Source organism: Trichosurus vulpecula, chromosome 5 (assembly GCF_011100635.1).
Source record: "Trichosurus vulpecula isolate mTriVul1 chromosome 5, mTriVul1.pri, whole genome shotgun sequence".
Taxonomy (NCBI): domain Eukaryota; kingdom Metazoa; phylum Chordata; class Mammalia; order Diprotodontia; family Phalangeridae; genus Trichosurus; species Trichosurus vulpecula.
In genome coordinates this window covers 177,937,295-177,954,367 of record NC_050577.1, presented here as the reverse complement: position 1 = coordinate 177,954,367, position 17,073 = coordinate 177,937,295, and the positions used below count along the sequence as shown (strand labels likewise).

Genomic DNA, 17,073 nt, shown 5'->3' with positions numbered 1-17,073 from the left:
ATCAGTTATAAACAAAGCTACAGAGGATTATGTAATAGAAAGATTTGTTCAAGTGGAGGTACAAAATCAGATCTGTAAGGCGCTGCCGATTATATTGATTATTAAAATGTGATCTGGCAAAGGCAAAATAAAGTTTCTGATTTTTTGGCAGTGTCAGCATTGAAGCCTCTGGGCTGCAGAAAGTTATTTTATGGGAGAGACTGCTACTGTATGGCCAAGGTATAAACACCTGAATTTTCATTAGGAGCATAGCCATTCCTAATAAATGCCTTAAAAGAGCCTGATGCCACAAAAGTATAGAATGTTCCAATTGGAAGGGACCTTAGAAGCCATTCAGTTTTACCCATTCCTGAAGAAGACCACTTACAACATAATGAAGTGCTTAACCAGCTTTTGCTTGAAGACTTTTAGTAAAGGGGATGTCTGCTATTTCCCAGAAATACAGGCCATTTCACTTCAGTATAGCTCTAATAATTTGTAAGATTTTTCCTCTATTATCTTCTAAAATTTTCCTCCTTCCCTTGTCCATCCACTCTTCCTAGTTATGTCCTCCAGGGCCAAGGAGAACAAGTCAAATAGTTCTTGTACATAAAAACCCTTCAATTATCTAAAGATGGCTATCTTGTCCCCTCAAAGCTTCTCTCCAATATAAGGGTCCCCAGTTCTTTCCACCAACCCTTATGTGACGTGATTGAGGGGTTTTTCATCATCCTTTAGATGCTCTCTTAGGTAGCATTGAAACAAACTCAAATAGGTATATATCTTCCAGTGTTATGGTGTCTGTAAATCCTTAGACCTCATCAGATTTAGCCTTAAAATAGTCACTAAAAAATCAATGAATGACTTGGGAATGGCAGCCACACCTTACCTCATCATCAACATAAATAACTTGGGCATCATTACCTTGCATATATTTCAGTTAGCTAGAGGATTGCTGTCTGTCTAAGATCTCACCACTTTGTTTCCTACACAGAACTTTCTGATCCATTCCACCATCACATTTTAATGTAGACCCCTCTACAGGAAATTTTATCTATTACTGTTAAATCATGCAGCCAGTACTAATGATGCAAAAACCCTGGAAAGATCTTGGGATACAGAGAACATTTGGCACTTGGATTCATGAGCTAGTAGAAAGCTCAACTCACATTTCTGGAGCTGATTGTGTGCATTAATTTGAAAGGTTAGAGCACCCTGCAAAAATGTAATAAAGGGAAAGAAAAGGAAGTGAGCATTCCCTTAAAAATGTCACATTTGTTTGTACTTTAGGAAGCTTTTTAACAGAATTGGTAACCTAATGGAAATTATGGTTTAGGTTTGAAAATAGCCCCAGGCATGAGGAATTCTACATATCATTAATTGAGATGCTGAATGACTTGCTCCGTGATTGTAGACAATTCATCCAAAATCTTTCTTCTAGTAGCTCATTTATCACAGAAGGCAGTTCCATTGTTTATTTTTTTCTATTATAAAACTAGCTTTCATAAATGCTTTTTGGCGGGGTAGAGGGAAGTGAAGTGTGGTGTAGTAGACAGAGTGTTGGCTTTACAGCCAGGAATTCCCGGGTTCAAGTCCTGGATTCAATCATTAAGACAGCTACAATTCTTGAAGGTTTCCAAAGTCTCACATGGATAAATGTAGTTTCCTTGTAAATTCAAAGGTCTCCAAAGTGCAATGGAAAGAACTGCTGAATGTCTGCATATCATAGAATCATGGATGTAGAGCTGAAAGGGACCTCAAAGATCATTGTGGCTAGCCCATTCATTTTATAAATGAGGAAACTGAGGCGTAGAAAGGTTAAGGCATTTTCCCAGGGTCATACAGCTAATTAATGTCTGAAACAGTATTTGAACCCAGAGGTTACTGACTCCAACTGCCATACAACCTCCTCCCCCTTTGAGGCTGATTTTACTATGTTTCTTAACCAGTTGTCCCAAGTCAAGCTGAGGTAAAAAACAGAAGTACAAATCATTAAATGAGGCATATAGTTCCATTATAAAGATATTGCTAGTGAAAAACATCCAGACATACATCACTGGAATACATGACTTATCTTGACAATGTTCCTTTTCTATGTACTTCATCATAGGTTTGTGTGGTATCCTATCTTGGCTTGTTCATGCTCTGTGTCTCATATCAAGTGGATGAACGGACATGCATCCAGTTTGCTATGAAAGTAAGTTACGGTTATTTTTTTCTCTCATAACATTGCTCAGAAGGAAACACATGAGTGGCTTCCTATGCAACAAAAGACCTGCCACAAATTGCATTTTCCAGTAGCCAGCCAGCTAAAGAAATGTTTTGGGAGAGCACAGTTACATTTAGGTCCAGTCTCCAACAGGTTAAGGCTGGCTATCCAATCAATCAGTCAACACACCCACAGCAAAAACTATAAAACAGCAACAACAAACCTCATCCTCCTGCCCATGTCAGACTGGATTAAAAAGTTAGTAGTAATTTCCAGCAATTAGGATGATTTGAAACAATTAGTCTCACCAAAAGAGCTGCTTATGTCCTTTTTCTTCCCAAAAGTGGACTACGGGTGTGAAATACTGCACGTATTGTCACATATGGTTAATATGTGCTTTGTGACAAGGGACAGCTCACTGGATATGAGGAAAGATATATTCAGAAATGAAGGTGATGTATGTTAAAACAAAAGGTACCAATAAGAAAAGAGAGGACCCTGGAAATTCACAAGCTTTATAACATTGGTCCAACAACACTGGGCTGATGAAAAACCTTTGCTGAGTTCTGTATTCCCGCGTATATATTTGTGTGTGTATGTATGTGTGTATATATATATATATATATATACATATATATATATATGTGTGTGTGTGTATGTATGTGTATATGTGTATGTATATACATATACACATATGTTACATATACTATATATATATTTCCATATCTATACTTTTCCATACATATTTATTAAATGGAAGAATTACACAAATCTCCTCTTATAAGGGGGCTCATGGAGATAAAAAAGCATATTGGGTACATCTACAGTAGCTTATTCCAAAAGGGATTGAGGAGAGGAACATGTAAGATTTGCAACTAGATGTGTTTTCATCAGCTGAGTATATTTTTCCTCTGCTATGGACAGTGTGTTTGATTGGAGCAAAATCAAGTCCTTGGCATTTCCATTGCATAGTAGAATCTGTTCCGAAGGATGATGTAGACACACCCTCTTAAAGGGCTTAACAGGACAGATACATAGCATTCAAAGTAAGGAAAAATCAAATTCTTACATTTCCTCCACTCCTTCAGCAGCAGAGAACAAAAAGGTTTCTTGTACTGTTGTTTTCTCTCCTCTCATATTGTTCATTCTTCTGCTCTGAGAAAAACAGATATAAACATACTGAGTATTTTTTAAATCAAGAAAATATCGTAAATGCCTAATTTGAAAATGTGAGAATTTGAGAAAATGAAATATTACAGATTACAATTGATCATGGAAGATGAAAGACAACAGACTGTCATACCTAGATTTTTAAATTTTATTTCCTCTTTATGCCAGGGGTCTTTAGCTTAGGGTGTAGATAGATTGCCAGGGATTTCTGAACTTGGATAGAAAAAAACCCACATCTTTATTTTCACTAACCTCTAACTTAAATTTAGCGTTTCCTCAATTGTTCAAAAATGCTACGCTAAGAAAAGGTCCCTAGGCTCACCAGATAGCCAGAGAGGTCTATGACACTAAAAATGTCAAGACTCTGTGGTTTCTGCCATGATGTACCCCTCAGAGATCCACCCACCACAGAGATTTTATAGTAGCTTATAGCTAGCTCAATTCCTTCATTTTACAGATGAAGAAATGGAGGCCCATCAGAGCTAAATAACTTGTCCAAGATCACAAACCAGGTTTCAAACCCAAGTCTTTGGATTTTTATTCCAGCAGTCTTTTCATTACAAGCCACACTGTAGCAGCAGACTTTGGTTTTTATTTTTTGGTTTAGTTGTTTTTAACTTGTGTCCAACTCTCTATGACCCCATTTGGGGTTTTCTTGGCAGACATACTGGAAAGGTTTGCCATTTCCTTCTCCAGCTTATTTTACAGATGAGGAAACTAAGGCAAACAAGGTTAAATAACTTGCCCATGATCACATAGCTAGTAAATGTCTAAGGTCAGATTTGAACTCAGGAGGAGGAGTCTTCCTGACTCCTGGCTGTGCCACCTAGCTACCCCTGGTCCTTAATAGCTTCACCATAAAAGCTGACATGGATCCCTAGATGAGATATACTAGAGTAGTGTTTCTCAAAATGGTCTACAAGGAACCCTAAAGCACCCCATTGTTGTTGTTATTTTAAATAAACCTTGTGGTTTTTTTTAAATAGGCATTAAAGGTAATCATTTCAGAGGTTTTTACTTACATAGTTTATACCAAAGTTTTGTTTAAAATGAGGGGTTATACTGCTGTTATATATCCTTCGTTCTTGAAAAAGACCATGCCATGACATGCAAGTGAATTGGATTTAAGTGAGGGAGAGCTGTGCAAAGTCACCAGCCTCAATGTCTCCTCCAGAACCATCTGGATCCAATGGCGAGATTAGGACAACTGGCTCCAGATGTAGTGGGCCACCTTGGCCTTTTTTCTATGGAAAAGCTTGAGAACCACCACCCCAGAGTAGCTTATTGAAATGGGCTGAAATCAGTTTCAACAAAGGCCTTGTACAGAGGACTAGCAGGCCAACTCAGTAGGTGAGCCTGTCAAATTACAGGTGCCCACTTCACCAAGACGTACGTGATTGGCTAGTTTCACAATGGACTTTAATCGCCATGACCCAGGGAAAGGATAGAAACACTAACAGAGCCCCAAAAAAATCATCCTGACATTTGTGCAGTATTTGACAGTAAGAAGTGAGGGATGTGGGGTGGGGTGGAGAAAGTCCTCCAGTGTCAGCCAGGTGGAGAATTCCACACGAGGAAGAGCTCGTTAGCTCACATTTTTCACTTGTGACAGGCATTGACAAATACTGAGGCTTCATTTCTCCACTCCTCAACGTGACTTTTAGTGACACTCCTTGCCAGTTGTCTAAAATATACATTGTATTAGCTTTAGATTTAAAATAAAATAGAGGAACCTCCAAGTCTGAAGAAGTCCAGCAAATCCCAGATGGCTTCTTTTGTGCCTGCACTCCTGTGGTATAGAGGATGTAGGTAACAAAGGGCATCTTTCTTCCCAAGATATCTGATATCTGTAATGTCACAGGCAGAGCAAACTGGTCTTGAATAGTTCGAATATTTTTCTTCTCTTCCGTTCCAAATAGTCATTCTTTGGGGTTGGGGACTGCTTGTGCCATTCAGTTGGAATTTATCATTTTCCTCTCCCCACTCCACTCTTTTCATTATCTTTTTGTTTTTGTGATTGTCCTTGGACTTCCCTCCTCTCAAATTTTGGAGGAAAAAAGGTCTTTTCTATGGTACATTTTGGCTCCTTGGCAGCCTTTCCACACCACCACCAGGATTGCCCTTTGCCAAGCTGCCTCTGGGGCTGTCATGGGATTTGTCTGCTGATGTCAGGCCTGCCTTGAGCTTCCAGGCCTTATTCTCTCTGGACTCTCTCCTTGGTTTTAAAAAATGCATCCATTTTCATGTGGCTTGCAGACACATTCCCGGCAAATTCCTCAGGAGGGTATTTATGAGCAAACTACCTTGTGCCCACATTTGGGAGATATTTTGGTAGCTTTGCACTGGATGAAGCTGAATCCTCAGTTATGCTTTAGAGGAAGTCCCTTTACTATCCCAGCCAGAGGGGGAGGTAATTAAATTTAAATACTACCACCCTTATCCTGAAGTCACCCTCATTGTAAAGCTGCAGTCAGGGTCTAATTAAATTCAGGGGGAGCTGTGGCTTCTAAACTGAGATATACATTCTAAGATTCATTTATAGCAGCAGGAGGGGAGGGAGCGGCCACTATTCTCCAAATCTCCAATAGGCCTTACTCTTCTTCCCTCCACATTCCTTCCTCGGCCCCTCCCCACTCCCCAACCAAGCTGACATGTGAATTGAAAGACTGATGTTTCTTAACAGTTGCAAGACGAATATGTCCTGAGTTTGGATTTTATCAAGATATATTTGCCTGGCTTTCCAAGGTCATTGCAAACATTTTTATTGATAGTTTACTCATGTTGCATAGGTAAAACAAGAGGCTTGGTTTAAAATTGCAGATTTTAACCCAGAAGCTTGTTGTTGTCAAGCCAAGAGATAAATGTTCTAGCACTAAGGAATACAGGCCACAGGCTTATTTTGATCAACTAAATATTTTTATTTTAAAAATGTGATCCCATGGCTCCTAAATGCATGCATATTATGATGTATAAGAATTAGATTCAATTTATGTGACATGCATGGACATAAATAAATTAGTTTTTAAGGGTTTTATAGCATATTGCATATTGAAAAAATTTAGTACAAATTAAGCAATCAGTGATTTTATGTAACCACATTATTTCACATCACTTCCATAAATGAAATATGTATGGTTACTTCACGTATCATAAACACTTGAACAAAACAAAGACAATGTGGGTCAGAGGGTAGAGCAGTGATGTTGAGAACCAGATGCTATTTCTGTACAGTCTGCGAACTTAATCTTAACCTCTCTCAGTTAAAATGTCTTCATTAAAAAAAAGGAGACCATGTCTATTTCCTTCCTACCACAGATGTATATTGGGATGATTACAAGACAATAACATGTGTAAAAACCCTGAATTGCTTGCAGATTGGGCACAAGGGATAAGTATCATCATGAATTGCTGCAGGGTATGGTCCAGATGTACATTTTAAGAGGTCTTATGCCCAAGGCAGGGGAGTGGGGGGAAAAGCATAATTTTTGCTATTTAAGCTACAACCTAGTGTTGAAAATGAAAATGGTTGAGAAGAGGTAGTTATGGCCAGACACATACTTAGGAATTCTGGACCTGGGGCAAATTCAGGGATTTTTGTTTGTTTGTTTGTTTGTTTTTGTTTATTTGTTTGTTTTGTGTATGTGATTGAGGTAGACTGGAAATAGAGGTCGAGGGTGTTGAGAAGGCCAAGGAACTGAAAGTCCAGGGTATTTGAAGGGAGTGGTAGTTGGAGTCAGAAGAAGACTATAAGCCAGTTACAGAACTAATTGGGAGTTAGAGTGATCCACACAACAAGGATATGTTGGATTATGGAATGACCTTTAGAGGAAGAGAAGTAGTTGCTGAATGCTAATGGAAGAGGGAGAGTCTGAAAGTGAAAAGGGGGATGAGGAACATGAGCTCCTCTTCCCAACCTTTCATCTTAACAAATGTGAAAGAAGGAACAGCTAGGCTTACAACAGGCTCCAAGAGACACATTATCTTCAGGAGAAATGTCGGCTTCAGTGAGCATAGAAGATGGAAAGAATCTATAAGGACTATATAGATAGAGGTTACCTTGCCCAACCCTTTTACTTTACAGATGAGGAAGCTGAGGCCTAGATAAGTACCGAACCTTGTTCAAGGTCACAGGCACAGTGACAGTGTGTGACATTTGAAACTCTGAATCTAAATCTAGTGATAGTTCCACGGCACTACAACATTGTACATTTCTGAGAGGGTAAAGTGGAAGGGTAGGGCTGAATTCAGAGGATGGCGATTGTGAAAAAGCCTAAAGCTGAATAAACTGCTGTGGAATGGTTGGAAGCTAATGGGCCATTAGTTAACTATCTTCCTTGTTGATCTCACATCCCTGATTCTAGGAATCATGAATAGTAAAGGACGCCCAGGCCAGGTAGGAGGCATCTTCTATCTAACTCCACTGGGAAGTGGCTATAGGTCACTGTGGGGATGGCAGCCAAGGTGGTCAGTCTCCCCGTGATAACTCCATTTCTAGCTATGATTCCTTTTACCCCACCAGGAAGCACAGGAAGACAAGATGAGAAGTTGGTTATCTGATCTGAATCTTAATTGCTGCTACTTCCATCAACAGTCTTGGCTTTACAGAGGTACATGTGGGCAATATTCATACTCACATGTAGACAGCATAATTATTTGTATTCTTGGTGTCAAGAATTCATGGAGCTGGAGAAACCTGATATTTTCAGCCTGATGTCATAAAAATAATATTCTGCCTTTTAGCACCTTAGCGTCAACCACTTTGTATTTCTCTAGTATATATCTCTAAGAACTCCATAGTGTAAATAATCTTTGTTCCATCTTGAAGAAACCAAAAGAATGTTTAGCAGGTTGTTTTATGAAACAGGTAACTTGGGCTGTATGCAGACAACAACCTCAAAATGTTTTGAAAATTGAATATGATAGAGATGGTGATTCTGTGGTCATTAGGATGCCCTCAAATATTCAGTTTTGGCCTCAGATGAATGCACCAAGACCTGTGTTTTTTAGCCCTACTAAGACCACCAAACTAGAACCTGAAAATATCAGTCCCTCCTCTATCCCCACCCTCCTATTCCCCAAAATCCACATACCCAGGTCTGTAACCCGAATAGCTAATGGATGGCACTAACCAGTAAAGGAAATAATATAGGTGCAAATACAAGCCCACCAGGGCAAACTAAGGAGGAACTGGGGATTATGACCCATCTCAGCTGCACTTGTACTTCAGTTTCAGTCTTCCTAGATGCTATCCCAGAATGTATCACTTATTTAGATATTAGGGAGGTGGAACAAGTGAATAAAGTGTTAGAACAGATGAGTCACCCCTCAAAACAACAAAAAAATTGTTGTTTATTGTCGTTGCCACCTAGTTGGTCAAGGTTTTCATCAAAATTTTTGACATGATGTAGAGCCCCCCAGGATAGACCCAGGCTAAGTGAAAGAATGGTTCAGATAATAAGGTCTAGAAGTGAACTAGACACTAGACATTGAATAGTTCAAATCCCACCCCTTCCTTTTATATAAGAAGAAAATAAGGCTCCAAAGGTGTGCATGATTTGCCCAAGATCACATAGTTCAAGGGTGGAGAACCTGCAGCCACATGTGGCCTGCTAGGTCCTCAAGTGCAGCCCTTTGACTGAATCCAAATTTGGGTTAGAGTGGGAGGTTTAGGGTTAGAATTGGACTCTATACAACTTTGCATTCAGTCAAAGGGCTGCACTTGAGGACCTAGTTGGATTCAGTCAAAGGGCAACACTTGAAGACCTAAAGGGCCACATGTGACCTAGAAGATGTGGGTTCTCCACCCCTGACAGAGTTTGTATAATTAGCAGGAATAGGATTTCCTTACACCCACCATTGCTGCTGCTTCTCCTTAAATTTGAAAATTCTCCAGTGCCAAAACTAGGACTAAAGTCGAATTGTTTTATTTTGTTTTTTCCAATTCCAGGGGCAGCATTCTTCTCTCTAGGCTCATGGTTTTTCAAATTTTTAGTGGTTGTAGAATGCTTGCTCATTAATCTTTTGTACTCCCAGAATTGGGGACTCTATTGGAATGAAGCCCCAGAAGTGCTGGGGCAGACATAAATTAAGCGTGTCTGCTAGAACCATGTACTAAACCAAGCCTAGTTTCACTGATGTGGAGCTAGTGGCCTCATTACTATTGCTTTTGGCTGAAGCTCTCTTAGACCTGCAGAAACCACTACTGTATTTCCTAGTCTTGTTTCAGCCTTAATATCTGGGGTTCTTGAGGTTGGAAGGATGCTTTTACCCCCCTGAAAGAGACAATATCTGCCTTTAAGGGTGGCCAGATTGTTTAATGTTTGCCCATCACAACAACCACAGCATTCATACATGAACAGCCCTGTCATAGATTAACACTATTCATGAAATACTCCAGCCTCTGTTAAGCAAATACAGATGTGCTCCAGGTCACAGACAACAATAACTAGCATTTATACAGCACTTCAAGGTTTGCAAAGGACTTTGCTTATGTTATTCTATTAGATCTACACTTAGCTTCTTTTGAAGCATTGTTAGGTACTGAAGACCATGACTTCAGAGATACCACGGTGCCATAGAATTATAGATTTAGAGGTAGAATAGGGCTATAGAATAGCCAGACAGCTAGGTGGCACAGTGGACAGAAACATGGAGTCAGGAAGACTCCTCTTCATGAGTTCAAATCCAGCCTCAGACACTAGTTGTGTGACACTGGGCAAGTCACTCAACCTGTTTGCCTCAGTTTCCTCACCTGTACAATGAGCTGGACAAGGAAATGGCCAACCACCCCAGTATCTTTGCCAAAAGAACCCCCAAAATGGGGTCATGAAGAATCAGACACAAATGAAAAAGATTGAACAACAAACAGAGTAGCCAATAAGTCCACCCCTTTCATTTTACAAGTGAGGAAACTGAGTTCCTACTCTCAAAGAACTTCTGGGAGGAGAGAATGAGCTTCATGCTTTGTCTAGAGGACGAATTGTTCCCTCTAACTGGAAATCTTTCCCGTTTTCTCTCTTGCAGCTGTTCTATTTTCTGCTGAGTGCCCTAAGCCTGATCGTCTGTGTGCTGGCAGTGGCCTTTGCTGCCCATCACTACTCCCAGCTCACACAACTGGTTTGCAAAAACACCCTTGATTCCTGCCAGTGCAAAATGCCCACGTCGGATCCACTCAGCAGGGCCTTTGTTTACCAGGATGTCAGTGACTGTACCAGCATCACCAGCACTTTCAAACTCTTCCTACTCATCCAGATGGTTCTCAATTTGCTCTGTGCCATGGTGTGCTTGCTGGCATGTTTCATGATGTGGAAACACAGATACCAAGTCTTTTACGTGGGTGTCCGCTTGTGCTCCCTAACTACTTCTGAAGGCCAACAGCAGAAAGTCTAATTTTTTTTCATTAAATGTTGGGGGAAGAAACAGCAGTGGCAATATTCTAGGCAACCTGAAGACCTAAGAGTTAAAAACTAACAATGACAACATTTTTTTGGCACTGATTAATGTGCATAGGATCTCAATGAATATATTTTTATATATTTCAGTAATACTATTTCTATTACAGAACAAATTTTAATGGGAAAAAAATCTAGCAAACTATAGGATTGTAAAAGTATAGCTCAACATATTATCCCAATAAAGCCGATTCCTGATTATCCACAATGGGGAAGGACAATAGCAATCATTGAAATCTGAATATAGTCGCTAACTGTCATTTTACTCATTAACTTTAGACCTCTTAGGCAGCTAGATGGCATAGTGAATAGAGTGCCGGGCATGAAGTCAGGAAGATTCATTCACCTTCCTGAATTCAAATTTGGCCTCAGACACTTAGTAGCTGCATGACCATGGGCAAGTCACTTAACCCTGTTTGCCTCAGTTTCCTCATCTGCAAAATGAGCTGGTGAAGGAAATGACAAACTTCTCCAGTATCTTTGCCAAGAAAATCCCAAATGGGGTCACAAAGAGTCGGACATGATTGAAACAACCGAACAACAACAAAAATTGATATTCTAAACCCCCAAACAAAGCATTTCCAAGGGACCCACTCTCCAAATCCCAGAAATACCCTCAACATGCACTTTCCGCTTGGGAGCATCTTCTTTTCCTGGCTTCCCAAAGGGCCAAGAGCTGCTTGAGCAGGTGTTACACTGTTCCCTACAGATATATTCATTTGTTTTTCATCTCCTGTCATCCAGTAGTGAAACAAATTCAAAGGTGGGTCTCAAAAGGGAGGGCAGACAGTAAGAGGCCTGGATAAACCACTGAGGTAATTCTAAGAAACAAGAGGACAAAAGCCTTATCAGTGTTTGGTGAATTGAGTTACTATGAACTGCATGTCAAGTAGGTATGTGCTTATTTAGAGGCTTCTACTGGTGACTAGCTCCTGGAAAGCTGAAAGGGGACAATAGGACTACTTTTAACACACCAGAAGTTATTTTTAATAATCACAACTTGCCTTCCATTGCATCAAGCCAATAGTTACAGCCATTTTTTTTTATTAAATTGTTATAATTTAATGTTCAGAGGTCTACTTAATTAACCCTGGGTGCATTTACCACGGCATTATTTGTATTCCTGTGAATTGTAATCATAAACAAAGAGGCCAAAAAGGGCTATTTTTCCTGAAAGCCAAGCTTTACAAGGAAAGGAGATTTATAACTCAGGTTAAAAAATATATATGTATTTAAACAAAAATAGAAAGGAATTACAATGAGAAATATTAGTACTGCCAGTGCATTTGAAAATTATCTGTCTTGGTAGCTATTCTCTTGAAGAATTAGGAATGCCAATATGTTCATAAAATACTTAAGATGCAATCCTATTATCTATGTACCGGCTGTCCCAAAAGTTTTAATGCAGTTTTAAGCTACTAAAGCTGCCAAAGTTAAGCTTAAAACTGCATTGAGACTTTTGGGACACCCTCTATATCCAGTCACTTTTAAGAATCTAGGCAATATTTTAAAATCCTTATGCCAGCCCACTTATAGTAATGATAGGCTTCTGTGACATTGTATACTATCATTACTGCATAGTGGCATTCATTCATCCAAGAAGCATTTATTGAGCACCTACTATGTGCAAAGTGGTATTAACATTCTGTAAGTTTCAGGTACAAAACCCCTTTTTAAAACTGAATTCAATCCACTACTACAGTGTTAGTGCCTTCCTGAAAACGATAGGAGGCATAAATATAAAAGAACATTCCCTATGTAACATTTATGTTAGCATGAAAGCACACATTCAAGTTTTTCCTTCAGTAATCCCCACATACTTTTCTTGTTAATATTCTTAGCCAACTACAAAATGGCAAAACTCCCACAAAATCTTTTGTGACTTGGAAGACTAATAAATAATTCCAATATGATTGTGAAAATGAAGTCTCTTTCTATGTAATGCCAAATGTCTGGATGAAATATGAAAATTTCATTCAATCTCCCAGATGTGTGCAAATATCTAGATTATTTTAGCTAATAACACGATTACTTTTTTTTTTACTTTTCATCCAGATATTTTGACATTTTGTAGATAGAGCTGAGATAGAAAAGTAATAGGGAAAGGTTGGAGTGGGAGGAGAGGGAGAGAGAGAGAGAGATCAGAAACAATAGGAATAGTCTTCTAGAGATGGAAATTTAACAACTAAGACTGTACATACATTGTACCAAGCATCCTCACAGTTAACTGAACAACAACTCAAATTTATGTAGCACTTTATGCTTTGAAAAATGTTTCCTTTACAACCGTCTTGAAGGGGAAAGGGACAGGATTATTGTTTACATTTGCAAAAGAGGAAACTGAGTCATAACATTATTCAGTCGTCACACTGTCAGAGTTTGAAGAGACCTCAAAGACCATGTATTTCAACTTTAATCTGAAAAAGGAACGCCCTCTACAACCTACCAAATCCAAACAGCTCTTTGTTTGGAAACTTTGAGTGGGGCAGGGGCAGGAATCAAGACTCACTAAGGTAGTCTCTTCCACTATGGGACATCTAAATGGCTTCCTGCCAACTGTTATTGAATAACTGAGGAAACAATCCAAGCAATACAATTTATTAATACAGGCATAATAAATGGGTAAACAGATTCCTCAGTCAGTCCAAAGACCCTGACCACAGAATGAGACAGATTTTTATGTATTAAAAACAATCAAATAAGAACAATTAATTAAAAGAAAACAATTAACCAGGATACAAAATTAGGTAATCTGATTTCTAATTGGAGGAAAGATTAGGGACTTTCCAGTTTGGGAGGGGAGAGGATGAACAAGTGCAATTCCCTGAAATCATAAAAAGAGGTGTCCAGGTCCCCCAAGTATCTGTATTCAATCAAAGGAACATGGAAACAATAATTGATTGACCAGTACAAAGCCAGTTTTTAGATAAGACATATGGGCTGCTTGAGTTGCATAATTATGAGAAAACTCCTTGCATCAATCTTTGGATCTGACTGGGTTTTTTGGTCAACAAAACCTACATCCTTAGTTAGGGGTCTCTGAGCAACAGGTAGAGGTGGTCCAGCTTCCCAACCAGTAAGGGCCAGATTCAAGCATTGCAAAAATAAAGTTTTCTCACAATTCCCATAACTGAATAAAGTTTTCTCACAAGACAGGAATTGGACTAGACCCATAATTGAATAGAAAAGGAAATGAAGGCAATCCCAAAGGACTCATAATGAAGCATACTATCCACCTCCAGAGAAAGAACTGATATTGCTTGAATACAGACTGAAGCATGCTATTTTTCACTTTCTTTCATTTTTTCTTTTATTCAAGTCTTCTTATACAAAATGACTAATATGGAAATGCTTTGCATAAAAGAGAAAGAAAGAGAAAAAGAAAAAGAAAGGAAGAAAGGAAGGAAGGAAGGAAGGAAGGAAGGAAGGAAGGAAGGAAGGAAGGAAGGAAGGAAGGAAGGAAGGAAGGAAGAAGGAAGCAAAGGGATCTGAGCTGGTTCCAGAATTGAGTCAAAGGATGGAGTCAGAATTCACTCAATTCCCACACAACTTCCATCCATTGCACCTAGTTCTGTCCTCTGGGATCAAGCTAAAAAAGATCTAATCACTCTATGATATGACAGATCTTAAACTCTAGAGCCAGTTAGCATGTCCCTCCTTCCCTCATTCTCCCCCCCCACCAAAAAAACCCCACACCTCTGCTCCTCAGGCTAGTCATCACCAGTTCTTTCAGGTGAGCCTCATAGGGCATGAGCATGATGAATCCCTTCACTATACTCTGCCATTCCAAGAAAATTTTCTAGTTTACCAATATCTCTGCTAAAATGTGGTACCTGGTACTGAACACAATACTGCAGATATGTTGACCAGGGAAGAGCTCTCAACATCATACATCTCTTCATGAAAATTAAGATTGGAGGCCAGACCACAACATGGGCTAATATTGAGCTTGTATTCCACTACATTCTCCCAATTCTTTTCAGATGAACTGCTGTCTAGTCATACCTCCCATCCTCTCCTGCCATTTTAAACTTGTGAAGTTGTTTTTTGAATGCAACTCCATGAAACTTTACATTTATCACTATTAAGTTCTATCTTATTATAGCCTGCCTGATGTTCTCAGCCTGTCAAGATCTTTCTGAATCCTTACTCTGTCATCCATTGTGTTAGCTCTCCTCCCAACTTTTGGTCATTGGCAGATCAGATAAGCATGCCATCTTTGTTATTATCTAATATCATTAAGACAATGCTAAAGTGCCACAGGCCAGATACAAATACTCAGATCATCTTCTCAAGTTGACAGGAAATTATAAATAACTATTCTTTGTGTCTGGTCATTCAGTTAGTTCCAAATCCACTTACATTATTTTCCAGGCCATGTTTCCATCTTTTTCACAGGAAAAATACTTTGCTACAATCTAAATAAGCCATAACTATAGCATTCCCTTGGTTTGCCAATCTAGTAATTCTCTCAGAAATCGAACAGAGGTCAGTCTGGCATGAGTCTTAACTGGCTCTTCCTCTACTCCTTTTCAAATGTTATCTCACCATCCCTTTAAGAAGATTAGGGGCTAGACCCGAAATTTCATCGGTAAGGGAGTTCTTGCATGAGGAATTCCCTCTACCAATATAGGTTGATGCCTTCTCTGCAATTTGTCATCTCAGAGGGTTGCCTAGAGCTCTAAGAGGAGCTTAAGGGACTTTCCCAGGGTGAAGTAGGTAGTATGTACCAGGTGGTACAATTACCCCTTTCACATTATGACTTTCCCCATCATGGTTTTTATATATTACAGGTCAGCATAAAAAATTAAATGAGAATTCTGGGGGAGTTTTGCAGAAGCCGCAGGCAACACATGAAGGCCAGCAGATGACACAGCGCCTATGACCAAAAACTTAACCCAAATTTTACAATAAGGTACTATAAACACCCCATAAAAGAAAAAGAAAAAATTCAGATTTCTTCTCTGGTATAAAGAGAAGGCCAAAAATTTTACACAGATTTTCCAGATTTCGGGGGCACTGTGCCCCTAACCCTTTCAATGTGGAAGGGATAACTGCACTTGATCCCAGGTCTTCCAAGCTCTGAGTCTTATTCTCAGTGAATGCCCTGATGCCTCTTCTTAGTGATACCTTTTAGAGTCCCTTTTTTGGTGCTCCCCCATTTGGGCCCCCATTGGTTTAAGGGTTTGTTTCTGGAGAATCAAATCAATCTGAAAACTCCAAGTGAGTAAAGAAAAAAAAATCTTACGTGAAAGAAGAGAAATATTTCTGTGCTTGAAATCCTTTGTATATTGATAAATTTAAAAATCATGTTGTATGAGTAACAAACTGCTTTGGTCTGTCTTTGAGGTATTTTGATGTTGTGTTTTGAAAATATTGAAGTTATAATAATGGCAACAGAAAAGGAACAGATACACAGCTTACACTCGGCAAAATGTCACATTTTTAAAATCTGGCAATAGGCCGAGATAGTGACTGTCTTTTCAAAGTCCTGTGATGTTAAGATTTGCACAGTCCTCCTCCTCCTCCACCACCTCCTTCAAAAGCATTAAATGAAACAAGGCTTTAGAAAAAGGGAACAGCCGGGACTTGGCACTGGCTGAGATAGGAGGAATACAGCAGCCTAGATCTCCAGACTTTGTAAGTGAGCCCACTCGTTCAGACCGTGCCTTTTCACGTGATTACCATCTGTGCCTCCCCAGCTCCTTCCAACTCTGTGTAGGCAGCTCCCTGGATTCATGCCTGAAAGCATAGCTCCACTAGGGCCCTGGAAACTGTAGTCAAGTAACAAGCCTAACTTCTATTCCCTCCACTGGATTAAAAAAATGGGCATGATCTATTCTGAAGGAAGATTTCAGCTACCAAAGTCAGTGTGCTGCCCGAACCAAGAGAAACCTTTACGGACTATTCACCTTCCTGTACATATTAACATTTTCATATGTCTCCCCATAGATCATAAATTTGGAGCTTTAAGGGACCTTAAAAGTAATTTAGTTCAATCTCACTTGACAGATGGGGAAACTCAAGCTCCAGAGAGGTTAAGTGATTTGCCTATGGTAATTCTGGTAGCAAATGGCAAGAGCTGGGATTTGAAGGAGGTCATTTGACTGTGACTCTAATGCAATGTCTCTTTATGCATGCTGTAAGTTTGGAAACTCATTAGAGATTTTAGCAAAGGGCCTGGGCGGAAGATATACTACAGAGACATTGAGGGACAATAGCTGAGTGGGTTTTATGGATATTCAAAAAAGGCCTTAAGGGATA

General features: G+C 39.4%; 1 protein-coding gene across 1 annotated transcript in view; it reads left to right on the top strand.

Moving 5' to 3' along the window:
• SSPN (sarcospan) overlaps positions 1–14,168 on the top strand; it is a 58,672-nt gene extending 44,504 nt beyond the window's left edge. The window contains exons 3-4 of the mRNA XM_036760658.1: positions 2,090–2,176; positions 10,382–14,168. Coding sequence (XP_036616553.1) covers positions 2,090–2,176; positions 10,382–10,747 — 453 coding nt within the window. The 3' untranslated portion in view covers positions 10,748–14,168. The remainder of the gene's footprint in view (positions 1–2,089; positions 2,177–10,381) is intronic.
• The last annotated feature ends 2,905 nt before the right edge of the window (positions 14,169–17,073 follow it).